Genomic DNA, 27,771 nt, shown 5'->3' on the forward strand with positions numbered 1-27,771 from the left:
GGATTAGCTACCATCATATACAAACTGATGCATTTATTCAGGGCAAGTCTTAATTTTCTTTGCCTTCTTCAGGAAAAAGAGCTGCAGAAGTGCCCAAAAGACTTGAACTAATATCAGTTGAGAGCACCTTCACTGAAACTTGATGCTTTGGGCCAGAGGAAGGTCCTACTACAGTTGATGATACAAGTAGATCTTCTCATGTTCTGTTTCCAGGCATCACTACCAGACTCCCTACCATCATAACATGCTTTTCTCCTCCTAATGCACCTCTAGTCTCTGCCCCACTCACTGGGACTCATAGAAACTCATAAAGATCAGAATGGTGGTCACAGGGGCTGGGGAATAGGGGAAATGGGGAGAGGTTGGTCAAAGGTTGCAAATTTCCAGTTACAAGATTATCAAGTTCTGGATACCTAATGTGCTGCCCAATGAGTGTAGTTAATAATACCGTATCAGACGCTTGAAAGTTGCTGAGAGAGTAAATCTTAAATTTTCTCATCACAGAAAAAGAAATGATAATTAGGTGGCATGATGGCCGTGTTATCTAAAGCTATGGTGGTAATCGTTTTGCAATGGACACATGTATGAAATCAGATGGTCTAAATGAAACGCTTCTTGCCACAGTTTTAGCACCTTTCTCTCTCTATTGTTCCTTGTGGAATTGAGAAAAACCACAAACTCTCCATTATAAATTATAAATCGGCTCCCTCTCAGTCTTACTGTCTCTCACTTAGAAAAATGGAATTTCTGCTTTTCTTCATGGACAAATGTCATTATGCCCTATTAAACTTCCTCCCAATTGAATATATTAGATTTTAGTTTTGGGATCCCAACTGGTGGTGTTTTTATACTGTGAACAGTGTCTAGTGGTTCTTTCTTTACAGACAAAAAAGCAAGAGGAAATGGGCTTGCATAGCAGTCAGAGGGACTTCAGCCAGATATAATGAAAAATTTCCTGGTGGCCAAGATAGTACAAACTACAATGAGTCAATGAAATGGGGCGTGGGGGGAAGGGTGATGTGAAATCTTCTACTCTGTAAGTTTGTGGAAACAACCCAGATGCTTATCTGTCTGGAATTCTTTAGAAGTAAATCTGTCTGATGGGCAGGGAGTGGACTTCCACGTCTACAATGCCATTGCTGCCTTGCATCATCAAGGCATCCTGAAGAAACATAAAAGACATAGTCACAATTCCAATCACATAAATAAGGAAAAAAATCTTGCAAAGCTTCTCAACTGGAGCATGAGTGACATTGGTGGGAGGGTAATTCATCATTGTGCAGGTTGACTCGTGCAGCACAAGGTGGTTTAACGTCGCCACAACCCACTTAGCACCTCTGGGTCTAAGGATTTGGCCACTAGAATGAAGGAAAATAATGTGTTCCTCACAGAGCTGCTTGGATAAATGAAATCTCTGTCACCCACACAGGACCTGACAAGTGTAAGAACTCATTAACTTCCCTACTCCTCCCTTTAAAATTTTAGGATCTGAAGAGATAGATTTTTTTTTTTTAAAGAGCCCAGGCATAAAAGACACATCCCTAAGCTGTTCTACTGTAGCCAGTAATTTGTGATACTATAAGTCTTTATTTATAGGGAACCTAAAGCAACTTCTCACCTTGACTAATTGTCAGAGTTTTATTTTGTTTTGTTTCGTTTTGTTAGAAAACATTAGAAAATTTCTTTATCCTTTACTGTTACCTAAAATCTCCTTATTCTTCCTTACAATATTAGGACAGTGTTAAAGGTGTTCCTATGCTTCCGAACAGTTTTTAAAAAGGAGGGGGAGGGAAGATAGCAAAGAAAATTGGACATACATCACTGAATGGCAGTGTAAATAGTTTATTCTGGTACATTTTGTAAAGAAATATTTAGATAGCTGAATAATCATCTCCCCTATTCTTCACAGAAAGCATTGACCAAAATAGGTCTTTTCAATAAAGCACATGTTTTTTGTTGTGTCTGTTTCAGAAATGTGGTGCCGGATTCTTTCTCGCCCAGTCGGGAGCATGTATGCCCTGTGACTGCAACGGCAATTCCAACGAGTGCTTGGATGGCTCTGGATTCTGTATGGTAGGTCGGGGGCACCAATCACTTTTCAGACATTTCCTTGGCCTTCTGTGTCTTAAGTGGGGATAAAATATTCTTCCTGGACCTTTGAGCTACCTAGGAAAGAGCTAATCGAGCTCTCTTTTTATCCTTCACCTTTTCCTGTAAAACACTTCGTAGAAACTGCTTACGATTGTAAGTGGCCATCAAGGCATATGTGTGACTGTACATAGTCCTCCTGAAGGGTGACTGACCACCCTTGGCAGCTGGTTTCTTCCCGGAGGCCAATGGTGAAGAGACTGAAAACAATACACGGCGGGGGAAACCATCCATCCAAATTCCTCTGTAATAGTATAGTTTGCCATATGTTTGGCTTCACTCCACCTAAACCAGGAGAATAAAACAGTTGTTTCATATAGCATAGTTCACAGCTTAAGATAGTCAGGTCTACAGATCAAAATTTGTTTAAAATAAAAAGGCCTGAACCAAATAGCTAATAAAAACGAAAGCTCTGGCCTTGTGGTCTTTGTAATTCTGTGTTTCAGCCCCGAGAGGACCATTTTTCCCCTTAACTGGAGTGAATCCCTGAATTCCCCAGTTAACTCTTCTTCAGTGAAGTATCATAGAGATACTCCTCCTCATGGAGGAGACAAGACAAGCCTTCTCGCAAAAAGTGCTTGCCACATCTTTTCTATTCTCACTGAATGGACTGGCAACTTCGTGAAAATGGCTACCGAAATATTTACCAGAAATGGCTTTAGTAGAAGTCCCAGGAGGCATTTTGAAAGCCTTATGCCCCAAGATCATGTTTTCCATCAGGAGCTGTACCACACGGCCGGAAAATCAGATTCTTCAGGATCCTCTGAGGCAGAAGAGACTTTCCAAAATTGCAAGAGTATTTTTGCATAAGCTACAAGAATTCTTAATTAAGTACAGCCTGTTTCCCTCAAAATTAGTATAATTATCCCTGTTAAGCAGATCATTTTGATTACAAGTGGCCTCCGAGGTATGCACATGGAGGTGTGATTTTACCCACTGTAAATGCATTACATTAAGATGCAAATTAGAACATGTCATCGACTTGGAACCTAGCAGTTGCCATTTTTCTAGAGACAGAGAGGATGTAGTGGCAAACACTGGGCACTGCCATCTCTCTGTAGTATTTGTTCAGTCCTGGTGTTTCTGTCTTCCCCTTCCCCCCATCTTTTTAATAACCGTTACATCCAGGATGTCCTCTGTAGCCGTGTAGGCACACGCAGCTGCCAAAACCTGCCCCTTTCTAATGCTTCCATCTCCGGTTTCCTGTTATTTTAATCCCAGTGACATTTGAAAAGAAAATCCCATGGATGCACTTGAACCAATGATGTACATCTCTGATGATTTGACCAAGTAGAGGCTCTTTGCCATCTGGCTTATTAAAATAGAAGGCGATAGGGACGGGTAGGCCCCGTCAGCTGCTGTCAGGCAGCCAGTAAGATAGAACACTGAAGTAAAAGGACAAAAAAGACCATCCTGCTAGTGCCTGCGAAGAGCTATGACAAAGCCACTCTTCCTGATGATGACGTTGTCAGAAAAGGCACTGTCATGGCTTCATCTCTGACCTAGACGTGAGCCTCCGAAAGGGACAGTCATCACGTGACTCCTTCAGGGCTTCTGGGCGTCCGAAGTTCCAATAAAAGTTTGGGAATGGGATAGGGTAAGTTTTTATACGCCTGCTCAAGGAAGCTGCCAATCTTCCCGCAGTTACTTTGCTCCAAGACAGAACATTTGAAAAAGAAAGAAAGAAATAGCCGTCCTACCCCACCCGGAAGGAAATAGCTTTCTTCCCTGAAGTAATATATGCTCGACGTAACAAACAAACAAAACAACAACAATACAGACCTGGACTACATGAAATTCAAAGTGAAAATCACCCACAACCTTATCCCCCAGAGCTAAATGTATATATGTATATCTATACACATACATATTCTTATAAATTTCATTTGGAAAGACAGAAAAAAAAGGAAGTAACTTGTATTTAATTAAACGTAAGTAGTGAGCAGAGAGGCTTGCCCATATAGTAACAATATGTTGTCATTTAGATGGCAAATATATTGTCAACGGTGTCCCACTGGAATCAAACTCAGATTTTTCTGTTTCCCTTGGCAGCCCCTTCTGGCCTCCTGGCCGAGCAGTGCCAGATTTTAGGCTCCTTCCCTGTAGCTCCTTCAGTTCACCCAGTTGTCAGGGCACCAGACAAGAAGCAGTGGCCTGGAGGAACACTTCCTCGCAGCTGACTGTGGTCCCGAGTTTCAATCAGTTCTCACTGCTTAACAGCCTCACTCATTTCTCCCATCTTCCATACACAGCCAAAAATAAACGGCCTTCTTTTATTTCATCTTGTTTCATTTTGTTCTTAGTTCAAAGGCTTGTAATGCCTCTGCCTTGCCCTCCCCCCCCACCGTTGTTTCTGATTCTTCCCCCATTCCAACGTCCATTTTTAATTTGACCTCATCTTTTACAGACCAGTCTTAAGGAACTAAGCCATTTGACAATAGAATATAGAGTAGACAAAGTTACGCTACCATTTTAGATATAGCAAAGGAGCTTAGAGATGTCTCCACAAGACGGATGCTAACGCTTCAAATGCAGGAAAGTGGTTAAGTGAAAAGTGAATGAAATCCAACATGTGTTGGATGTTTCCAAAAAGCCACCTTGCATCTTATCAGAACTAGATGCATTGGGAAGGGTTCTCAGCTGAGTCAGCCAGGCGAGGCCCCAAAGGCCAGGCAACTCCAGTGAACATGGCAGACTCTCTAGGAAGGCTCCAGAAGGAAGCATGAGAAAGGAATTAAGGAAAAGAAACATGTGGAAGCAGACAGATAGCTGGTGGTAGGAATGCTCAGTTTCTAATAACCCATATTTTATCCCAAGTCTATAAACTAGGCCCAGAGAACTAAGAAGAAACCATGGCTAAGGCCAGTTCCCATCCAATAAGTTTTCTCACCATTAGAGAAAGCCAGGCGCCCACTGACCAGAACTAAACGGAAGAAAATCTGACTTGAAGTTCACCACTGACACAGCGCTCCTTAGGTTCCTTTTGATTAAGGATCGGTTCGTCTATAGATTTCATCTATCCATTTAACAAAAAAAGCGTTTTACTTGAGCACCACCTATGTGTAGACACTGGGTTGGGTTGAAGGACTGTCCAGACAGAAGCACCCACTTGAAAATGCTGGTGGACATGACCAATATAATAAAGCTGAAGGTATGAGGACCATGGGAGCTTTAGAAACACACGCAGAAACCCCTATCTGTTCAGTGGCAAACAAATGAAAAATTAAAAATAATACAGGGACTGTGCCAGCATTGCAAGAAAAACATTTTTTGTAAATCTGAATGAAAATATTCAGATTTCAAACCAGAGAACTGCACAAATATAATTGAAATCTAAAGAGACACCGTCAAGCTGTTAAGTATTTATATCTGGCTAGTGGAGACATGGATGGATTTTTATTTTCTTCTTTTCACTTTATAATATGCCTCCCAAAATTTTCTGCAACTGCCTATAGTAATTTTATAGTTAAAAAGATTGATATTCAAATGGACTTCTACCCCACCCTAAGCATAATGGAGAAAGAGAAGTAATCCAATATATTGAAGGTTAATGAATTTTTTATTACTCTCAAAGCCTAATTAAAACTTCATTCAGGAAAGCAAAGATATTGCATCTCTAATTTCTGCAGATACTAGCATTTTTCTCATGCTTTTCAAACCCTCCTTTATTATGTGTGTAAGACAGAAATCAACCAATGTAAGTTCCTGTAAGACTAAATATGTGTGGTTAATAAACCAGCACATTCATTAGATGTCCCAGAGCAAGAAAAAATTCAGTTACAGAGACTTCTTTTTCCTGTCTTATTTCCAACTACAAAGTTGGTATCTAGATCGAGTGCATAATTCTTACAACAAAATTTTGACAATTTTCCAATATGTTGCAAACTTGGAAAACCCCCAAATTTTGCAATAGTGATGGATTTGGTACTATGCTAACTGAAGCTTAGCAGAGTCTACAGAATCTGAAAGAAAGTCAGAAAATTGCATGTCCAAAGAATTCAGAGTTCTCTGTTGCTTTGCGGCCAGTCATGTAAGAATATAATAGGAACTGACTGCAAATAAGTTCTCCATATATTGTTCGAGTTTCTTCTTCCAACCCTGTATGTGTTCCTCTTCTGATATTCCCCTTCTCAATTAACTACCGTATCATTCTGCCAGACCCTCATGCTAAGATGTCCCAGATGCTTCCTCGGCTTCCTTTTCCACTTCCCCAACATTCAACCTGGAAGAAAGCCTCTCCTCTTCTCTGCCATCCCACTGCCTTAATTCACATCCACAGCATCGCTCCCTGACTGCTGCCATGGCTCCCCAACTACTCATCATGCCTTGCTCCAGACTTACCTTCCCCTAACCAGCAACGGAGACATCTTTCCACCTAGTCAAGGCATTCTCCTTTCTAAAATCTTTCAGGAATTTCTACTCCAGCCCCACTGAGCTTCTCACTACCACCAAAACTAACTCTGTACGAGCACCCCCTGAGTCTGAACTTGTGTTCGCCTGCTCTCTTCCTGGGATTTCTTGCTTATCCTTCGAGGCCTAGTTCAGGTGTTGTCACCTCCATTAGGTTTTCTCCAATTTTCTCGAGATGAGCTAGACCCTTTCCCTCCTCTTTGTCCCACAGTAGGTACGTACTTCACACATACCTCAGTCATAGCACCTAGCACTCTATATTATTGTTTGTTTACCTCTCTGTGAGTAGTTTGCCTCACAAGTGTGAGTTACTCAACTGCAAGAACCGGGTCTTTTTCATAAAATGACACATAAGGACAAAATGACACATAAATGAACCTGGTTTTCATTTTAGTAGCAGTCACAGTTCCTTGTCATGACAGCAGCTTAATCCAGCCTTGTTAAGTGAATGAACGGATGAATGAGTTAGTAAAATAAGAAACCAGCAAATGTAAAAATCTTTAATTTTATATCATATGAGCCACTTGGGTCACTCTTCATTGCAGTAAAATGTACTGTCCTTTTATGCTAGATACTCAGGCTCAGGCCCAATGTTGAGCAACTAGCAAACAGTGTTACCTATAGTAGGTGTTTCTGTTTAGACCCTTGCTTCTCAAAGTATAGGCTAGACCGTAGCACTAGCAATAATTGGGAGCTTATTGGAAATGCAGACACTCAGGCATCCTGACACCCTAGACATCCTGAATCAGAATCTGCATTTTCACAAGATCCCCAGGGCATTGGTATGCACAGTGAAGTTTAAGAAGCACTGATCTAGGGGGGCCTGAGTGGCTCAGTTGGTTAAGCATCTGACTTTTGATTTTGGCTCAGGTGATGATCTCATGGTCTTGGGATTTAGCTCAGGCTCCATGCTGTGAGCTTGGAGCCCACTTGGAATTCTCTTTCCCTCTCTCTTTGCCACTCCCCCACTTGAGTGCCCATAGTTGCTCGCTCTCTCTCTCAAAATAAATGAATAAACTTAAAAAAAAAAAAAGAAGAAGAAGTACTGATCTAGATAGAGCAGAATTTCTCAAACTTTTTGGTCTCATGAGCTCTCTGCATTCATAAGAATTATTCAGTTAACTAAAGGTCTTTTGTTTATGCAGATTGTATCTGTCCATAGTTACTGCATTTGACATTTAAAACTGAAAACTTTTCTCATATTTTCTTGTTAATTTATTTGAAAATTACAGTAATGAACCCATTGCAGGTTAACATAACTAATATGCTTTTATAGAATGTAAACATATTTTACAAATTAAAAATACGGTTCATGTTTTGCTTAAGAGAAGGCAGCTGGATCTCATATCCGTGGTGATATCTCCATGTCATGTAGCCCCAGGAAAATTCTACCTTACAGCATGAGAAAATGAGAGTCCAAAAGATAAATAAAATCTTAATATTATTATGAGGATAGATTCGACCTCCCTGGATGTACTTTGAGAACCACAGATCTATATAGACTATAATCTTGCATAATGCATGTGACAAACCACATGAAGGCCAACCTGATCCCCTTAGGCTTCTTCCAACATTATGTTCGTTCTGCGGCCAAGTTATTGAGACAGCATTTCTCATGTGAAGAGTCACAGCTGGTGCCCAAATGCCATTCCTAACACTTATCCACTTATCTACAATCAACTGTCTACATGCAGCTTTCTTAACAACTGGCCAAAGATTCAGAATGTTTTTTTCATTTTTAAGTGGGGTCAATTTTATTCAAAAAAATAAATTCCACCCCCCCCCACCCTCCACAACATATTTATTGTTGCCAGTTTTTCTTTTTGTTTTTTAAATGGTAGAGCTTTGAGGGTTAAAGGCATATTTGCAATCCCAGAGTAAAAGGCTTCAGAGCTAGAAGAAACTTTACAGGCCATCTCATCTGGATTCTCATTTTACAGATAGGGAATACAGACACCAAAAGGTCAAGTGACTCGTTCAAAGTCCACCAGCTAGAACATGGAAGCAGTAGAAATCTTTGTCCTTGCTCCCAGCATCATTTCCACCAGTCTTCCAGAATGTACATTAATGCCTTTCAGGGAATTCCCTGACAAACCCGTTAAAAGAAGGCAGATGAGGAAAATCCGTGTTTGCACTCTGAGCATGTAAAGGTCAGAGAGATTTGGTGAGTTAGCCCTTGAGGATAATTGCTCCTTGTGGCTGCCATGGCAGAATTAGAGCCCTGACAAGAAGTCCAAAGCATCCATCAAGCCATAAGGAGACAGAAGGGAATCAGCTCATTTTTGCAGCTTAATAGGCATTTCAGGCAGGAAGAATGACCTAACATTTTACAACAAGCCTGTTTTCTTCTGCACAGATGGGCTTCATCTGTCCAACAAGGACTCAGACAAAGTTGACCTCAGCCTATGAACAGACATGCCAGATTGCTTGTGCCTTAGATTCCTGGTAGTCAGTCGGGCAAGGCTCATTGGTGTTCCCTGGGATGTGAGTTTGCCAATTTTGAGCTCATTTGGGTACATGTTAATTTCTTTTATGTGCTCCAGACACTAATTCATTAATTCATGCTTTCCCACTTTTTCCTTCATTTTTTCCCCACAAATATTTACTAAAGGCTGACATAGTTCTGGAAACAGAATTAAGAAGTGGAGGACAAATATGTTAACAACAGTTGTCTTCACATCTTACTTTATTTTCCAGTTTCTCATTAATCTGTCAGGCAGTCTGCACTGGCCTCTAAATTCTGTTCTTCTAACATAATTCTAACCAGGAGCCAAAGATTGCCCATTCCTAATGGCTGATCAAATGCCCAAAGAGTGTTCAACCGTGATAACCTGCCTACATTAGAACTCTGCCTTTTTGATTCAAAGTCCAAACTCTTAGTAAAATTCTATGACACCTACACAAAATGTAGTCATTTTATGACTCTTTTGGGAAAGGAGACTTTTGTCTAACATATTGGAGAAGTAGTATAATATGGGAATTAACAGCCTGGCCTCTGGAGCCAGATTGCCTGAGTCTGAATCTCACTTTTGCCTCCTTGTGTGTGACAATTTATTGGGCCATTTATTTCACCTCTCTGTGCCTCCCATCTCTTCATATGTAAAATGGGGAAAAATAGTGACTTACTTACTTTAGAATTATTGTAAGAATTAAATTCATTAATCCATATGAAATGTTTAGAGCAGGACTTCACTATTATTAGTCCATTTTGAACTTCAACATAGAACACAATGACAAAAATAAAGAGCTTAGAGCTCACCTTACTACTGCTACTCCATCCTGCCTCCCTAAGGTTCTTCCATTGAGCATTATTTGAAAAAAGCTTTGTCTGTTGAAGATCTTGTGTACAGATATTACCAAGGGAATGGACCAAACAGGAGGGTGCCTCTTTGATGACATTCTAATTCTAACAGCATAATTTTTCACTGAAAACGCTATTCGACTTTTATACACTCTGGGGGATATAAAGCTGAAACCATCACAGTGCTAATGCCATTGCCTTGTACAACCCAGTTCGGTCCTGTTGGAGAAATCTATGAGACTAGCATCACTGACTCTTTAGAGTACTAGACAGAAATTAATCCATGAACTTGTCACTGCTGAGTTGACTCCAGTCTACTGAGTACGTCCTTCATTTGAGTTAGTAGCAGTACGGTACTGAGAGGCACAACGTGGGGGAAGGGCTGCTGAGGTTGGGAGCAAAGAGTAACAGTACAGTGTGGGTAGTAGAAGGAGGGGAGGATCCAGGAGGGGACATCAGAAGGAATTCGTGGAGGTTTCAAGGCCATGTACAGATCTTGAAAGATGAACAGGCATTATAAGCAGAAAAATCAGCCCATTTGGTGCTTTTCCTTCCATTCTCCTCACCACAAATAGAAAAATCATACAAATAAGCCGGCATAGTATTTCTTGTATGTCGCTATCCAAGTCACCAACCCATTAGCAGGACATTTTTTACCTACCTTCTATTCCATCTATGCTTCATTCTGACATATTTTGCCCATAAATCCTTAAATTGTTCCCATTGTCATGGGTAAACATCAGAGGGATTTTTTTTCATTTCATATTCAATCCAAGTGAATAAACTGATGTTTCTCGCACAGAGTTTGATCCTTCTGATTATCATTTTGAACTGAAATGAGAAGCTGATGAGTTTCCCCTCTGCACACAAAGTCTAAACTCCTCAGGCTGCTAGTGCACCCACAGAAGTTCAGGGTGAAGTCATCTGTCACTGTTCACACTTTCTAGCATTGACTGGAGCCAACACTCCTCCTTTGTCCTGACCATTTATTCAATCAGCCTGACATCCTCTTTGCTTTGAGTATTGTTTGGTTCCCACATATATTGTGTATAAAATTTCTTTGGTTGTTTTTTTTTTTGTCAATTTTCCTATCTTTTGCCTCACAGCACTGCCAGCGGAACACAACAGGAGAGCACTGTGAGAAATGTCTAGATGGTTATATCGGAGATTCCATCAGGGGAGCACCCCGGTTCTGCCAGCCATGTCCCTGTCCTTTGCCCCACATGGCCAAGTAAGTTCTGAGAGAAGATGTTCCCTTCTGCTGCTTATCCCCTTAATTATTTCTTTTTTATTTTTGCTCTATCCAAAGTTCTCAGGTTTTCCTGAGATCAACCATTTCTCTGATTCTCTGAAGCCAAGTGGGTGTCCTACAATCAGTTCACTTCTGACACTAACTACCTAGAGCTAGTTAGCCCATAGATTAGGTCCCACTTCAGAAGCCAGCCACAAATAGGGTCCCTAGGCTACTTACATACCTACTCAGCTAACTATAAATTTAGGGGTTGCCTCAACACCCCCTCAGGCTCAATAATTCTCTACAATGACTCACAGAACTCAGGGAAGTGCTGTACTTACGATTACAATTTTATTCCTAAAGGATATAACTGAAGCCAAATTGAAGAAATCCTTAGGACAAGGTGTGGAGGGGGAGATGGGAGGGAGCAGAGCTTCTGTGCATTTGCTGTCCAGGTACATCACCCTCCCAGAAAATCAATGTGTTCACCCAACCCAGGAGCTCCACAAACCTCATTTTTTTAAGAGCTTTATCAATGTTTCATTACATAGTCATGGTTGATTAAATCATCAGTAATTAAAACTCAATCTTTATCCCCTCTCCCCTTCCCTGAGGTTGGGGGAAGTATGGGATTGAAAGTTCCAACCCTCTAATTAGTAGTTTTCTCCTCTGGTCAGATGCCCCCAGCCCCATCCTGAATCTACTTAGGGGCCCATCAAGTGTCACCTCGTTAGCATAAACTCAGGTAGGACTGAAAGGGGCTCATTCTGAATAACAAACAATAGTCTTATCACTCAGGAAATTCCAAGAGCTTTAGGAGCTCTGTGCCAGGAACAAGACAAAAACCAAATACATATTTTTTTCTTATACCACAAGTGGAAAGAGTAATGAACCTAGGTTCATATCCCTCCTTTGGCACAAAATAGCTGTGGGATCTCAGGCAAGGTACTTTCTCCCTCTGTCTCACTTTCCATGGGATTTAGGGTCAAAGAGACTAGATTCAGATCATGGCTCCATTCATTGATTCCTTTTATCTGCTCTGATCTCATTTATTTTTTCCTCAGTTGGTGTAAGGATCTGCCTCATAGAGTTGGACAAGGATAACACGTGTGGAGCATTTGAGTTGGTGTTTTACATACAGAAAGCTGTATGTTAGCTGTTGGCTTTATTGAACACATACTTGGTACTTTTTTTTTAACACTAACATTTTGCTCACTCAGTGCCAGGCAATGTTCTAACTGTTTAGATATAATAGTTAGCTGATAGATGTTGTAAAGATTAAATTAAACAATGCCTATAAAATGACTCTTAAAAAGGCCTGAATGTCTCACACACACACACACACACACACACACACACACACACTTTCTTATAAAGAGAAAAAAGATGACATTTTTTTCTTAATTTTTTTCTTAATTGAATACCAACATCAACTAACATTTCACCTAAAAGCTTGTGATTTGTTCAAATCCTCTGATGAGTCTGACAGTGAGTGAAGAAGTCAGATGTTTTACAGCCCCATTTTCCCTTAGAAACCACTAACCTACTTCAAGCCTTACTTTGTGATTTTTCATGTCCCATGGTATCACTAATGTGTGCAGAATGGATAGTATTGAGAGGGAGAGTAGAAACCTCAAACATTAAATGTTCTGTTATTTTCACCCAAGTGTGTCCTGATTCATGAGCTCCCTTTGTCTCATATTCCTTAATTGTTCATTAATATTCTGCTCCCAAACATTAGTCTTAACCATATCTGATGAGCTGTTTCAGCATCCTGCTCTCTTGCCAAGCTGCAGTTATTTCGTTAAACACACCGATCTCCAACTTTGCAATAACAGATTCCCCTCATTGTTCCATGTAAACAAAGATCTATGTAGCCTCACCTGCTGAAAACAGGTTTGTAAGCTCTGAGCTGCAGTTTCCTTAGAAACTAAAAGATTAATTAGAAAGCAATCCCAAGTGGTTCCTCTAAATTGTATTATCTGACTTTTGCACTCTTTGCCCTATTCACATGACGAGACTTTCTTATCTAAATTATGACATTAATGTCTTGAGATAAGAGACTTTTGGAACTTCATTCCAAAGGACTGATGGACTGAGAAGTTTGTCTATATCCAATCAACAAATATTTATCACACATTTATTTATTACATGCCACTCATGTACTATTAGCCGCTGGTCACAGCGGTACACAAAACAGTCAAAAAGTCCTGCCCTCATTAAAATAGGTCAAAATACAGCAGGGTTTTGGGGTGCCTGGGTGGCTCAGTTGGTTGAGCGTCCAACTCTTGATTTCAGTTCCCATCATGATCTCACGATTGTGATCTCATGGGCAGGAGATAGAGCCCCGGGTCAGGGATCCTTGCTGAGCAGGGATCCTTGCTGAGCTGGGGCACTTTCTCCCCCTCTCTCTGCCCCTACCCCTCTCCTTCTCGTGCCCACTCTCTCTCTCTCTCTCTTCAAAATACATATTTAAAAAAAGGTACAGCAACATTTTGAAGCTCCTGAAGCAAATGACCATTTACCATTTGAGCCAGGTTATCTGCATTTCAGCTGATCAAGAAGCTATCCCAAAGGTTCTTTCAAATAAACAAAGCAGAACGTGCCAATTGGGTGATGAGCTTCCTGTCTTGGAGGAGGAAACAGTTGCTATCGAATCACCATTTCCATACATGTTCTTTGGATGTGTGAGCAGAGCTGGGTTCAAAGAGCAATTGACTATCTTAGGGAATGTACCCGGCAGTTAGGTACACATTCACAGATATGAAAACTGAGGCCTCTAAAGCACACCGTTGAAGTTGAAAAGCCTGCTGAAAATCAGCCCAAAAGCAAAATTATATCTTCCCCCACCCCCATATAAGTAAAGACATTGTGTGAAGGTGTGGGGAAATTGTGGGAGACTTGCTTTCTCTGAGGTGGCAACAATTCAACTTCCTGGATCCCTTGTGCGGGAAAACTGACTACAAACAGGGAGGTGGGGATTGAGGGCTGGAGGGGGGTAATCTGTGGTCACAGGACAGGACAAATTTGCCTGGATCCTATATGGTTCTAGCCTTTGATATGGCCTTATTAGAGATTTAGTTAACTAATCTCAGATACTAATCAAACATCTCATCAAAAATTAAATATCCACTGCCCCTTTCAGCTTTTCAAAAAAAATTCATATTGCTACTTACTATAAAAATTAAAGTGCCAGAACTTTTATTTGAGCTCAAAAAGTCACCTAATAGAATCCAAATTACACTTTGCAAGATCTTCTGATTGAGCCTCCAGACCAGGATTTGGATTTCCAGTTAGAATAGCCACATCAGAGAGCAAAGAAATTATGCTCAGGGGAGGTAAGTAAGCAAATAGTGCTGAATCTATTTTTCTTTAGGGTTTCATAAAGGTTTCCAAGGACAAAGGCTCCCTTCCACTTGGAGAGGGCGCCATGGTTGTTAATGTGGGCTGAGAACGGCTCAGTGTTTTCATTTCCCTAGCCAGAAACAGACTTTACCCTAAGAAAAATATAAACAATTAATGCTGATAAAAAACAAAAAAAAAGGAACTTAGTGGCTGGTGACTGCCTCTGAGTCTCCCTCCACTGAGACCAATGGTCACGCAGCTATTCCCAGGGACCATTTGCACAGAGTTCATTTATTTATTTTGGAGTTGGCCAGACATCCCCCCACCACCCACCCACCCCTGCCGTCTACCAGTAGCCACGGTAATGGCTCCAATTAAGGAAAATGTCATCTGTTTGAAACAGCAGGACATTAGCTAAAGGCAGACGACTCCAGACACCGGCAGATGCTTCAGTCCTTCAAGCCATGGGCAAGCTGCTGGGGGCAGGGGGGGGCGGGGAGGGGAAGGGTGATATCTTCAAAGAAACATGCATGAGGGTTTGTCCATGCTCTGGACTCTTGACTGACAGTGTTTTTTTGAAGTAGGCTGAAAAATAAGAACAAGCAAAATGAAGAATAAAAGCCAAAGAAATGTAATTTTGTTGAAATGTTTTTAGCCAAACTGACAGAAAAAATAAATTGTGGATGTTGCCTTTCACTGACAAGTGTATATTGTTTTCTGACTGATTTTATAAATGTCTTCAAACAAAGCAAACACACCCATTTGCTTTCCTCCAAAGACCATTAGGGTAAAATTGTTGATGCATGCAGGAATGTGAGAACAGCAGGTCACACGCCATGGATAGCACAGTACCTAAGCCAAAATTAATTTAGAAGTCTTTAAAATTTTTCACACCCCCCCTCAGATGGATGGATTCATGTGTCAATGTAAAATTTTCCAAACACGTGGTGAGTTATATTCTATTTCCCCTGCCTTAAGAGTTGAGCAATATTTTTATTGCTTTTCTGTCCTGTGTCCTAATTTGTATTATCTAAAAAACAAATAAACAAACAAGCAAAAAAAAATAATAATCAAGAGAAGGATTTCTATGGACACGAATCCTTTTCCTGTGGGTCCTATTTATTACTTGTGTACTGGTTTTGTGACTTTGATCAAAAGAGCCGGTCCCTGCCCCCTTAATTCCCAATCTTTAAGGTATGCAATGAAGAAATGAAGGTTCAGTGGAGATTATAGAGTATAGTTTAGAAGTGGTTCATGACCTTGAAGAACGGAAGAGATCTAGTGCAGAAAAAAGGGAACAACTTTCAAATGTATACACAGAAAATGCTGAGAATAACAAGAAATTCTTGTAAATATCATAAAATAACTTGATTATTTTATTTTTGGCTTTAGAATATGTGTTTTAGACTTGCATTATATATATACATATATATGTGTATATATACGTACATATATATATACATATATATGCATATATATATGTATATGTGTGTATATATATATATATATATATATATATATATATATTCTGGAAATTCCCACTGCTTCAAGTAAAAATAATTAAGTGCTTCTATGGCAAAATAAGTAAGTGGATCTGGGAAATGGTCTCACCAATGGATGGGCATCTTGGCATTTTTCTGTCTGGACTGCTGGTCTAAATTTTCCTGAAAGGAAGATTTGACTTAAATAAAACAAATGATCACACCTATTAGAATTTGACTGGACCAAAGTAGAGATGACCTAATTAAAAGTTAAGACAATCTTTTCAGTGATGTATGGAATCGACTTCTAATATTCTCTTGTATTTCTAGTTTTGCAGAATCCTGCTATAGAAAAAATGGAGCCGTTAGGTGTATTTGTAAAGAAAACTATGCTGGACCTAACTGTGAAAGGTAGGCTAATAAAATTCACTGTTTTCGGTGTGGGTCAAAGGAAACTTTCTGTTTTTGGCACTCATCAACTCTGCCAGAGCGTCTTAAGAGGAGGGAGTGAGGGATCGCATTTCAGAACCCCTGGGGGATGCCCCAGATAGAGCTATAATAATATGCTCCCTAGGAGAGCCTGGGTGGCTCAGTCAGTTAAGTGTCTGACTCTTGATTTTGGCTCAGGTCATGATCTCACAGTTTGTGGATATGAGCCTGCATCTGGCTCTGTGCTGACAGTGTGGAGCCTCCTTGGGATTCTTCCTTTCTCCCTCTCTCTCTGCCCCTCCCACGCTCGTGCTCTCTCTGTCACCCTCAAAATAAATAAACTCAAAAAAAAATGCTCCCTAAGGGTCCAGGTCAGGACCACATCTCAGGATAAATGGTCAGGTGGAGAGGAAAATTAGTATCGATATTTTGAAAAGATTCTTTAGATGGTTTTGGTAACACTCCTCTCTCTTCATCATTGAGAATCAGCAGTGTTAATAGAGAGGCTTTTTCCTCAGTAGGAAAAAAAAAAAAGTGAATCCTCTGTCAGTAAAGCAATACACTGAAAAAGCATGAACTTATTATTTAGTCTATTCTTTACGCCGTCTCCTTCCCTGAAAAGTAAACGAATTTCGTGAGAGTTCGGATTTTCTGAATCCCTGTTGGTATTGACATCTAACACTCTTTTTTTTAAGTTGCTCTTGGCTTTGCTTAAATACGAAGGACTTTGGTGACAAAGTTGTGAGGCGTCCCGCTGCATGGTTTCCTGGCAAGACATTTCCCCTTCTCCCCACCTGGAGGCTACTCAGTTTTCTCAAATAAAATGATTTTTGCTAAAAGAGTGTTACAGAGAGGGCTTCTTATTTTTAAGAGAAATGCCAGGGGCGTCTGGGTGGTTCAGTCTGTTGAGCATCCAACTCTTGATTTTGGCTCAGGTCATGATCCCAGGGTCGTGGGATTGAGCCCTGAGTCAGGCTCTGCACTGAGCATGAAGCCTGCTTAAGATTCTCTCTCTCTCTCTCTCTCTCTCTCTCTCTCTCTCTCTCTCTCTCTCTCTCCCTCCCTTTCTCTCTCTCTGCCCCTCTCCTGCTCTCTCTCAAATAAAAAAAAAAAAAGAAATGTTATTAATGTCAGCCTCCCCATTGTCTTTAGGCCGCAAGATGATGTGGGAGGGAAGGACAGGGTACCTCTCAAACCTCTGGTCCAACATCCACACATGCTCACCTCCCAGCAGCATGCTCCCATTGCCCTGAGTACAGTTCACAAACCAGCCCAGGACTCAAAATGTAAACCTTAAATGATAAACCATCTCACTTCCTAAGAAATCACCTTCTACATCTCAAAGAGTAGTTCCGGAATTCTTTTTAAAAAGCCACAGTGCCTACAGTGCAGAGAAAATCTCCATACTTGGAGGGCATTACTATTATGATTATTAAATGTACAAATCATAGATAATCCTCTTATTGAAGACTTTTTAAAGGTATTTTTTTTCTCTTTTTTTGCTACGAGGGAAGAGGGAAGGTCAAAGCTGATGGCGCACGTGGATTTTATACCTCGGGAGGAACAAATAGACATTTGGTTAATTAATGTTTGTGACACACTCCGTATTTTCTTACTTACGGGTTCGGGAATATGAGGCACCTGGTTTGCTCACTTTCTGGCTCAGAGAGGACTGTTAATCAGCCAGGGATGGAACTTTGTCCCCTCAGTGTCTGAGGTAAAACTCTGTTTAGTCTGACAGAGATCGAGCAGTATTACCAGCTAATGGGTGTTCGCTGGCCCCTGGGATGGCCTTAAATAGAGCCATGCTGACCAAATGCAAGCCCTCCCAGAAGTGAAGAAATCTCTGTGCCTCAGGGCTCGGTCCTGCAAAGTTGCACAGGGGTGCAGATAGAGGTTCTGTCAGCCAGGGTAAGGGGCCTGCATGGACAGGACAGCATGCCCTCCTCAGAAGTAGGATTGTAGATGATAAGTCTCCTGATGCACATTGGAGGCTCCTGGACCTGTAAGTCTTGGTTAGATCCGGTGCCTCTCCTGGATCTGGAATGGTTGGATCAAGGAGAGAGCACTAGTTGTCAAATATTGAGGAGATGTAGCTTTGGCCTGGCTGAGTTTGTCTCTCAGCGCGAGCCCTTTGGGATCCTCCTGAGGGAGTTATTTGAGCTCTAAGTGTCCATTTCCACATCTCCAGAATGGAGAAAATGAAAATGTCCACCTCCTAGGACTGTTGTGAGGTGATACTGTGACGTTATTGGTATGGCACATGGCACTTAAGAGAAGTTCAATAAAAATTACCTGGTGACTGTAGGAGTCACGGTGGCCATTGTCCAGTTTCCCCCACCAGCATAATGTGTGCCTGGGAACAAGCTGGCTCATTCTCCTGAATCTCAGTTTCCTTAGCCAGAAATGATACATTTGAACTAGGTAGTGCCCTTTGTTGATTGTCCACTGTGTCCGTGCTTTACATTCTTCACCTCTTAGCCTCACAACCACCCTGAGAGCAGGTGCTATTTTGTCATTCTGCAGATGAGGAAACTGAGGCTAAGGGAGGTGATGGGCCCGGTCTGAAGTCACAACACTGCTAAGTGGGGGCACCAGGACCCGCACAGTTTGGCTTACAAATCTGGATTCTTTCTCTATGCCAATACTGTTTTTCCCAATTGTCTTTGTAAGGTCTTCCACTTTATTTTATTTTTTTTAGTTTATTTATTTATTTATTTTCAGAGAGACACTGAAAGCACATGTGAGAGGGGTAGGGGCAGAGAGAGAGAGAATCCCAAGCAGGCTGCAGAGCCCAACACAGAGCTCAATCGATCTCACAAATCATGAGGTCATGACCAGAGCTGAAATAAAGAGTCAAACGCTTAACCAACTGAGCCACACAGGTGCCCCAAAGGTCTCCTACATTAAACTTTGACAATTAATGAATTAGATGAGTCTCTGATAGTCAGGAGAAGCACAGTTAACCTGCTTCCCTTTAACAGGAGGCTGCAGCAACAAATGTGCTGGAAATAAATGCCCCTTCAAAGGCCTTTCATCTGCATTGGGGGACAATCACTCTGAGCAACTTTCTCTGTTTTGTCTCCTCCCTCCTGTCCACCTTTCCTTACACCCTGCTGTTTTAAGGAGAGTGGATGCAGGCCTTTTACACCAAAATTGACTTTTTACACCAAAAATCCGGGGGACTCTTCCTCAAAATGGAAGCAACCACACAGCAGATTGGTGGATGGGACAGGGACGTGATAACAAGCAAGACATGGTCTCTTGTCCTCAGTGAAAATCAAGGCTAGAGCAGGAGACAAACCCAAACACCATTCATCACAAGGCAGAAGAAAGGAAATACCAAATAGAAGGACAAAGCAAAGGCTCCTCAAGAGTGCAGTGGAAGGAGTGATCTCGTTCCCACAGAGAGGGCTGGGTCATTGGGAAGGGAGAAGTCTTCACTGCTTTGGCTTTGTGTTTGACCCTGGGACTGAGGGGGGTGTTTTGTTTTGAGTTTAACAGTCAAGTTGTTAAATTGTCCCAGTTTAGCTTCATCTAATCTATATTTTCAGTGTATTTATGAACTTGGACCTAACCACGAGGCGTTTTCAAAATATGCTGCTGACTTGTATGGATGTCTATCTATTGCAAACGCTAGGTGTTTCCCTACTTAGAGATCATTTAATCAAGGGATGGTTTTCAAATGTGACTGTATATAAGATCCCCTGGAAACCTTGGATTCCATCCCCAAATCCCATCCATGCCCCACAGAAAAAGAACCTGTATGGGTGAGGCCTGGATACCTATTTTTTGACTCTACTGGGTTCTCATGCCAATCCTCTCACTGCCTGCAAACTACTGCCCCACCTCTTATATCACACCTGCATGATATAAAACACTGTTTCTCAAACTATAGCTCAAGAACCCCTGGTGTCCTCAGAAATATTTGTGGGGCTCATGAGGACTCGGTGAATATTTTCTTAATTCGGTGTTTAATTTCCATGATAATCTCGAGGAAAAAGTTACTTGAAACACGTTCTGGACTTTCTGTAGAACCACTTTGTAATAAAGGGAAATCTGCCTCAGAGCTGAGGAGAAAATAACAGCCGGGGGTGTGTCAATGACACATGACAGACAATTGGAGGCCAAATGGCATGACCTCAAAACAAACTGAGCCGTCACATAACACATGGCAGGGCATAGATGTTGAGCTCACACAATCCTCTGTCACGCCATGTTGCAAGTAGCCATTCAGCTGCAACAAGACAACACCATCCATCGTTTTGGTTAATTGGTTTCATAGTTTGTGTTTTATCGTAAAATTTATTTTGGTTTTTAAGATGTATAAGAGCCATAGTTATAAGGAGTTTCTCTACCTTGTATTATGTTTGAACTATTTAAAGATTGAAACATAACTTAGATGAACACTAGCAGAGGTATTCTGGGAAAATCTTTTGCCTTCCACAGGGACCCACACTGCATTTAAGTTTGAGAAACATTGGTCCAAAGCATAAAACACGAACCTCTTACCGTACCATGTAACACAGCTCTAATACACTTGTTTTTACAATGAGGTCCGTGTTTTAAGCCTGCCCTGGCCCCGGGCTGGCTCTTTCCCAACGTCTTCCTCCCACCTCACACTTTAACTTCCACCTGTGGGAGCCACTGCTCCCCAAATCCGCCAGACCAACTGTAGAGCTCACCACATTGTGTTGCATTTAGATGACGACTGTGACGATAAAAATAATACATTTATTGAATGCTTACTGTGTGCCAGAAAGTGTTGTAAGCACTTTGCATACAATGACACACTTAAACCTAAAAAAAGTCCTAGAAGATACCGTTTTCATCCTTATTTATAGAGGAGGAAAGTAAGACACAGAGAAGATAAGCCACATGCTCAAAATCACACATTTGGGTTTTCTTTTTCAGTCTCTACTATTAAACTATGAGCTTCTCAGCAGAAGTGGCATCTCATTCATTTCTCTACGACTCTTCCCCCATCACAGTATCTGGAACATTGTAGGCACTCAGTTATATTTGTTTAAGTAATACCTTTTTTTCTTCAATGAAAAAAACAATAACGGTCCTTTTAATGTTCCTTTAAAAAGGCACCTGTAGTGATGAGAGTGAGTCATTTCATGGCCTGTTTGATCTCCTACTCTTCCTCGTGCCAGGAAAATGGAAGAGGGTAACACAGAATTGAGTGAGTTAAGACACTGCCCTCTGGTTGAAGAGAGGTTGCAAATGGAAGTTACCATTTGATGCAAATAAGTATAAAATGTACAAGCCTCATAGCCAGCAATTTTGCAATTCTCATTTTCACCCCAGTGTGACTTTCCCTCTGCTCTATGTAGTACATTTGAAAAGATGAGAAGCCTGAGACACAGAGCCTTGAGACCTAGTCCGAGGTCACACATTTGGTTAGTGGTAAACCCAAAACAAAACCCAAGAGCCTTGATGTTCAATCCCAAGTTTTCAGGTATGGGCCACAATCCCAAGTTTTCAGTTATGGGCCACCTGGGTGGCTCACGTGATTAAGCGTCCGACTCTGGATTTTGGCTCAGGTTATGTGTGGTTCTCGAGATCAAACCCCAAGTCAGGTTTTGCGCTAAAACCTGCTCGGGATTCCCTTTCTCCCTCGCTCTCTCTGCCCCTCCCCTGCTCATGCACTTTCTGTCTCTAAAAATCAATTAATAAACTTAAAAAAAATGTAGATGATCTCAATACCTCAGTATTCTGCATTGTCCCCCATGGCAGCTTTAATTGTATTCCTTCATCCATTCAATTTTGCAGTGGAGTGAGAGACATACTAAGATAGTATGAGGACTTATCATGTGGATCTTATTGCTTACGGATCAGGAGAGAAGAATGGACCGAATTCAAGCAAATCCAAGGGGACCCTAAAGCCCTAACAGGAGAGGCTGAATATAGTATCAACAGATATAATAATGATGACAGTGATGATGCTGATAATGGCCTTGATGATAAAAAGGAAGAATAAGGGTGCCCAGATAGCTCATTCAATTAAGTGCCTGACTCTCGATCTCTGCTAAAGTCATGATCTCACTGTTCATGAGATTGAGTCTGGCACAGAGCCTGTCAGCATAGAGCCTGCTTGGGATTCTCTCTCTCCCTCTCTCCCCCTGCCCCCCAAAATAAATCAACTTATTTTTAAGTTGATTTATTTTGGAGAGAGAGAGAGACAGACAGACAAAGCATGACTAGGGGAGGGGCAGAGAGACAGGGAGACACAGAATCTGAAGCAGGCTCCAAGCTCTGAGCTGTCAGCACAGAGCCTGACACGGGGCTCAAACTCATGAACCTCGAGGTCATGACCTGAGCCAAAGTCGGACACTTAACCAATTGAGCCACCCAGGTGCCCCAATAAATAAACTTTAAAAAAAAAAAAGAGAAGAAGAATAAAGAAGAGGAGAAAGAAAAGAAAGTCAACATTTATTGAGTTTGGGATTCCAGGGTTTAGTCTTATTCTTTCTGCAGGCACTATGTTTTTTCAAACTCACCCTCTGTTATCTACATAGAATTCTTCTATGACTCCCTCCTCTCTACCTTGCTCCACTTCTGGATTCTTATCCTGTGACCTTGAGTGGGTTACTTACATTTTCCTAACCTTGTTTATCAGTGTTTCATAGAGAAGTAGAAAGCATTTATATGGCATCTACTATGTAACGGGCTCTTTTTTTTTTTCCAGAATTTAATTTAATACCAATGACAGCTATAGAATGGCATCCCTCCCAGAAAGACTACTGTGCCACCTGGGAGTTTGGCACCCTTGGTAAAGGTATTCAGTGACAGTTGTATGGCCCTAGTAAGAGAAGCAAAGGAGAAAGAGGAGAGGAGAGAAAAAGAGCTCCAAAAATTCCCAACACAATAGCTCTTGGTCAAAGTTTTTTTTTTCTCCTAAAACATATTTCTTTGTTTTCTATTTTGCCTAAATACTGTGATCACTAACTGAAATGACAATGTTCATATGCCACTATTCTCTCATTTACACTGTAAATGTATCAGCCCATTTTCCATGAGTGATTCAAGTCATTAATAAAGCTAGAAATGAGATTATGGGAGAAAAAAAAAATAGAACCAGACTACGGGGTACAAGGCTCCAGTGCTGACTCTAATTCCAACTGCTGATCCTTTTGAACCTTTGTTATGTGTTATTTGAGGGCAGGAATTGGATGCATTGATAGCATTTGATTATTCAATTATTATAATTGCTAATCAATTAGCTAATTCATTTAATATCAGACTTGTGGGGGGAAAGGGTATTACGCTTGGAGCCCCATCATAGGGTTGAGCCCTGCAGTAATGAACAAATTATTTAGCTTCTCCACACTCTAGTTTCCTTGTCTATGAAAGTAAGGGGTTGTAGAGTGCTATAGGACGAAACCTTTGCACGTCTATTCTATAAAATCTGTAGGGTTAAAGTGTGGACTATGACTTCAGAATTGCATCTGAACCTGCCACCAAACGATGTTCTTGAAACTCAAAGTAGGTTTCCACTGTGATTGAGCTTCTGACTTACAGAATAGAGAATTTGGTTTTTCTCTCGTGGAAGACCAAGAGACAACCTATGGAGATCAAATACAATGGAATTCAACAGAGAAAAGAAAGTCAGTGTCATCTGACTTCTGTGAGCTTGGGCAAGGTCCCACGCCCAGAGCTCAGGATTCCCTACGGTACATTGAGGTGCCAGGTCTGAGTCCCATTTCAATGGGACCAAGAGTCTAATACTCTCTGGTGAACTGCAGCAAAGGATAGAAATTCAATCCAGCCATGTGTTCCAAAGAGGAATGATTTGTGCTGGCTTGGGAACCAGAGAACCTGTAAATCAAAGGTGCAAAGGCATGAGTATGAATAACAAAACTCACTGAACATTTCCTCTTAGGGGGGTGTCTCTCTGTGGGTTGTGTGGCACTTGCATTCATTCTTATCTTTTTCGTAGACCTTGATTTCTAGAGTTTATGATTTTATGCATAATTATGCTCGATTTGTTTCCTGTTCTTTCAGGGCACGGGCTGTGTGTTTTTCCTCTTCCTGTCTCTCCACGCCTTACATAAAATAGACATGAATTGTCCCTCTGTTGGGTGAATTCATTCATTCACTTATAGCAGCAGCAGTGTGGTCCAGGGTGGAGTGAAGGAAAGAACATCAGGGTCAGAAGGTCTGGGTCTTGTGCTGTGAATTCCTTGCTATATGAGCCTGGAAAACCAAAGTAGCCTCTCAGCCTCAGAATGCCAGGCCTGTGTGGCCTACCTCCCGGGTGTGTGCGGTAACTAAACTCACCTCGGTGAAACCATGAGGTACGGTGCAAGCAAAGGGCATAAAGATTGAACGTACGCCATCATTACAATTACACCAAAAAACTGAGACATAAAGCTTGGAAGAATATGTGCAAAATATCGGACAGTGATTTTGTTAGGATTGTAGGATTACAGGTGATTTTTTTGTTTCCTTTCTCTGTTTTTCAAATGTTTTGAATCATGAAAGCCTTTTAAAAATGTAGTGTCTTGTTATTATTGGCCAGGTCTTCCTGATTTCCTTGGAAAGTCCTCCCCTGCTCTCCTCTCCAAGGCCAACGCCCAGCCCAGGCTCTCCACACCCCAGCCTGGTCTCCCCATTCCAGCCCGCAATCCACACTGCATCTGGAGCCAACACCGGCTTCCCCCACCTCTGCTTTCATCACAGAAACCTCCATCTGCTCCTTTCTTTTTCTCGCTCACATCAGAACCCACTCCTGCACCTGACCTTCAGCTCCATGAAGGGGTGACCACACATTCTTTCCAGCCACTCCCAAAGCATCTTCAGCCCCAGTTAGCCAGTCTTGACACTAGTTTAGGGTCACAGCAAAGAGGAGCCTATGGCCAGCCAGAAAACGTGTAGTTTGGCTCATACGGTATTCTTACAAAGTTTGAGCCAAACTTTCAAAATTGTAAGTTCACATAAAAATCCACACTTCAGCTTTTCTCTCTAAAGATAGAAAGATCTAGCAACACAGTTCCCTCAAGGCTACAATCTAGAAACAGCTGACAGGAGCTGAGTAGCAGCTACCCCTTGGATCGGGCCTGTAGTCCCACTACTCACAAGCAGGGCCTCCTCTGCTGGCCCGTGAGGCACCTTTGGGAAAAGTAGAGAAGGCATTTCTTCTTCTGAGTAGAAGCAGCTCCACCCAGAGGGCACAGCTTGGCAAGGCCAGCAAAGGCTGGATGGATTTTGGTCTCTACTCTCCAACTGAGCTGGGATCTGTCCTTAAGGGCCCCGCTGGCATGACCATAGGCACCAGCTCTGCCCTCACAACGAATGCAGTTAGGTGCCTGGTCTCTATAGGCTTACATACCTAAAATGCCCACAAAAATGGCCATCTGGGCTCCAATTTCATTTATGTGTGGTACTCTCAGCCCTGCTCTCTGGTTTATCTTCACACTGCCTTCCTGCCATCACAAGATGGCTGCCAGCTGAGTGCTACCTGCCTCTATGTTCACCTGTGGATAGAGAGAATGCCTTCCCACAACCCTCAGCTAAAAAAGCCCTGAGCTATAATACTCCGACTAGATCACTCCTGAGCCAACTTGTCTTGGCCAGGACAATGCCAGGCACTAACTGGCTCAGGTTTAGGTTATCCGAACAATTCGTTATGGCAAGGCAGATGGTGATTTATGCCAGTGTTTCTCAATAAGGGTATTATTAACATGTCGGCCAGGATAATTCTTAGCTGTGCCCCAGTGGTACATCTCTTGCTGTACATTTAGCATATCTTGTACCATTCGGTCATATAGCAGCCATGCACCCCAATCATTAGGGTGACGAAAAATGCCCACACACTGATCATATCTGGACACTCCTGCATCTGGGGGTCTGATCATACTAAATGGGCTTCAATCCAATAGGGAAGAGAAGAATGGTTCCTTAAAAACAAAGTCTGGTCCTATTAAGAAGATGCGATAAAGGGAATGAATTCCAGGCTAGCAATCCACATATATTCACTACACTGTCTTCTAGGTAGGAAAGAAGATAAAAGACAAGAAAAACTATGGCTGCTAAATTTTTAACCTGTGATTTCTCCTCCAGATGTGCCCCGGGTTACTATGGAAACCCCTTGCTGATTGGAAGCACCTGTAAGAAATGTGACTGCAGTGGAAATTCAGATCCCAACCTGATCTTTGAAGATTGTGACGAGGTCACCGGCCAGTGTAGGAATTGCCTACGCAACACCACGGGATTCAAGTGTGAACGCTGTGCCCCTGGCTACTATGGGGATGCCAGGGTCGCCAAGAACTGCGCAGGTACAGCACATACACCGAATTCAGATGGATCGATGTTGGGAAAATATTGCAAGTGTCCCACTGTCACTTTTCCAGGACACTGTGCACTCTTAGGAATGTGCATCCCATACTCACCAGGGTAGATATTATCAAGGCTACTGGTGTACCTTAGCTCATGGGTAGATTAAACCATGAGACACTCACACAAGTGAACTTTTGCCTTATATTCTTCCAATTTTTTATCAAAGGAGTGAGCCAGACTTTCATGGATTACCTGTCACTGACCAGAATTCTGAATGAAAACTTACAAGATTTACATCAGTTTTCTTATTCTGGAAGCTGGTCATAGCTTTAAGAAGTAAAACTGACTTCTTAGTGAAACAGATTAGCAAGCCAAGGGTACAGTTTAGTCATCCCCCAAGTTCCTCAAATTGTCAGAGTAACTATTACAGGTATAGTATAAGAAATCTTCCTGTTTAAACTGCAGTTAGACTGAAATGCACAAATTTCGTTCATGATTTCTCTAATCAATTTGCTGCATAGAGTGAAACTCTTCAGAAATAAAAGTGAATTGACTTCCTTTAGGAACAAAGGAAGGTTGAGAGTGAGTATTTCTTACTCTGTGACTTTGAGAGGAAAGAGGGCGAGGCAGAGGCCTTGTGCTCTTGTGGCATGCTTCTTCTGGAATCCCCTTACCGAAACAGATTCCCACCTGCAAAGATTTTAAGACGAGTCTAAAGTTGAGAAGAAGACACATATGATCTGCAGCACTCACAGTAAAAGTAAACGTGTCTATAAGAAAGCGAGGTGCACAGAGGCATGAAACCAGAAATGACAGAAGCAAGAGAGGAGTTCTGTGTCCAGTCAGACTAAAGAGAGAAAGCAGGCATCAGAAAGGATGTTGGCAACATCCAAGCCTTAGACATTGATGTTCTGATTCTCAAAAGATTTTTTTAAACTTCTGTTAAACTACATAGATGCAGATCACTCTTAGAAAAGATAGTGATGTTAGAAGCAACAAAGCATGATCTTGCTGAATTGTTTAACAAATCTACATTTTGTGGAACATTAAACAGCTGAAATGTAATAAATGCATGTTCCCCCTTGAAGCTAATTTTTTATGATTATTCTGTAAAGACAGTTAAGAGGTGGGGGAGAATT

General features: G+C 41.6%; 1 protein-coding gene across 2 annotated transcripts in view; it reads left to right on the top strand.

The window, feature by feature from the left end:
* LAMA4 (laminin subunit alpha 4) overlaps nt 1–27,771 on the top strand; it is a 142,483-nt gene that overhangs the window by 34,043 nt on the left and 80,669 nt on the right. For both annotated transcript variants that reach the window (XM_027057066.2, XM_027057065.2), the window contains exons 2-5: nt 1,972–2,073; nt 10,966–11,090; nt 16,250–16,330; nt 26,417–26,631. In XM_027057066.2, the coding sequence (XP_026912867.2) occupies nt 1,972–2,073; nt 10,966–11,090; nt 16,250–16,330; nt 26,417–26,631 (523 nt within the window). The remainder of the gene's footprint in view (nt 1–1,971; nt 2,074–10,965; nt 11,091–16,249; nt 16,331–26,416; nt 26,632–27,771) is intronic.

Source organism: Acinonyx jubatus, chromosome B2 (assembly GCF_027475565.1).
Source record: "Acinonyx jubatus isolate Ajub_Pintada_27869175 chromosome B2, VMU_Ajub_asm_v1.0, whole genome shotgun sequence".
In the NCBI taxonomy this organism is placed as follows: Eukaryota; Metazoa; Chordata; class Mammalia; order Carnivora; family Felidae; genus Acinonyx; species Acinonyx jubatus.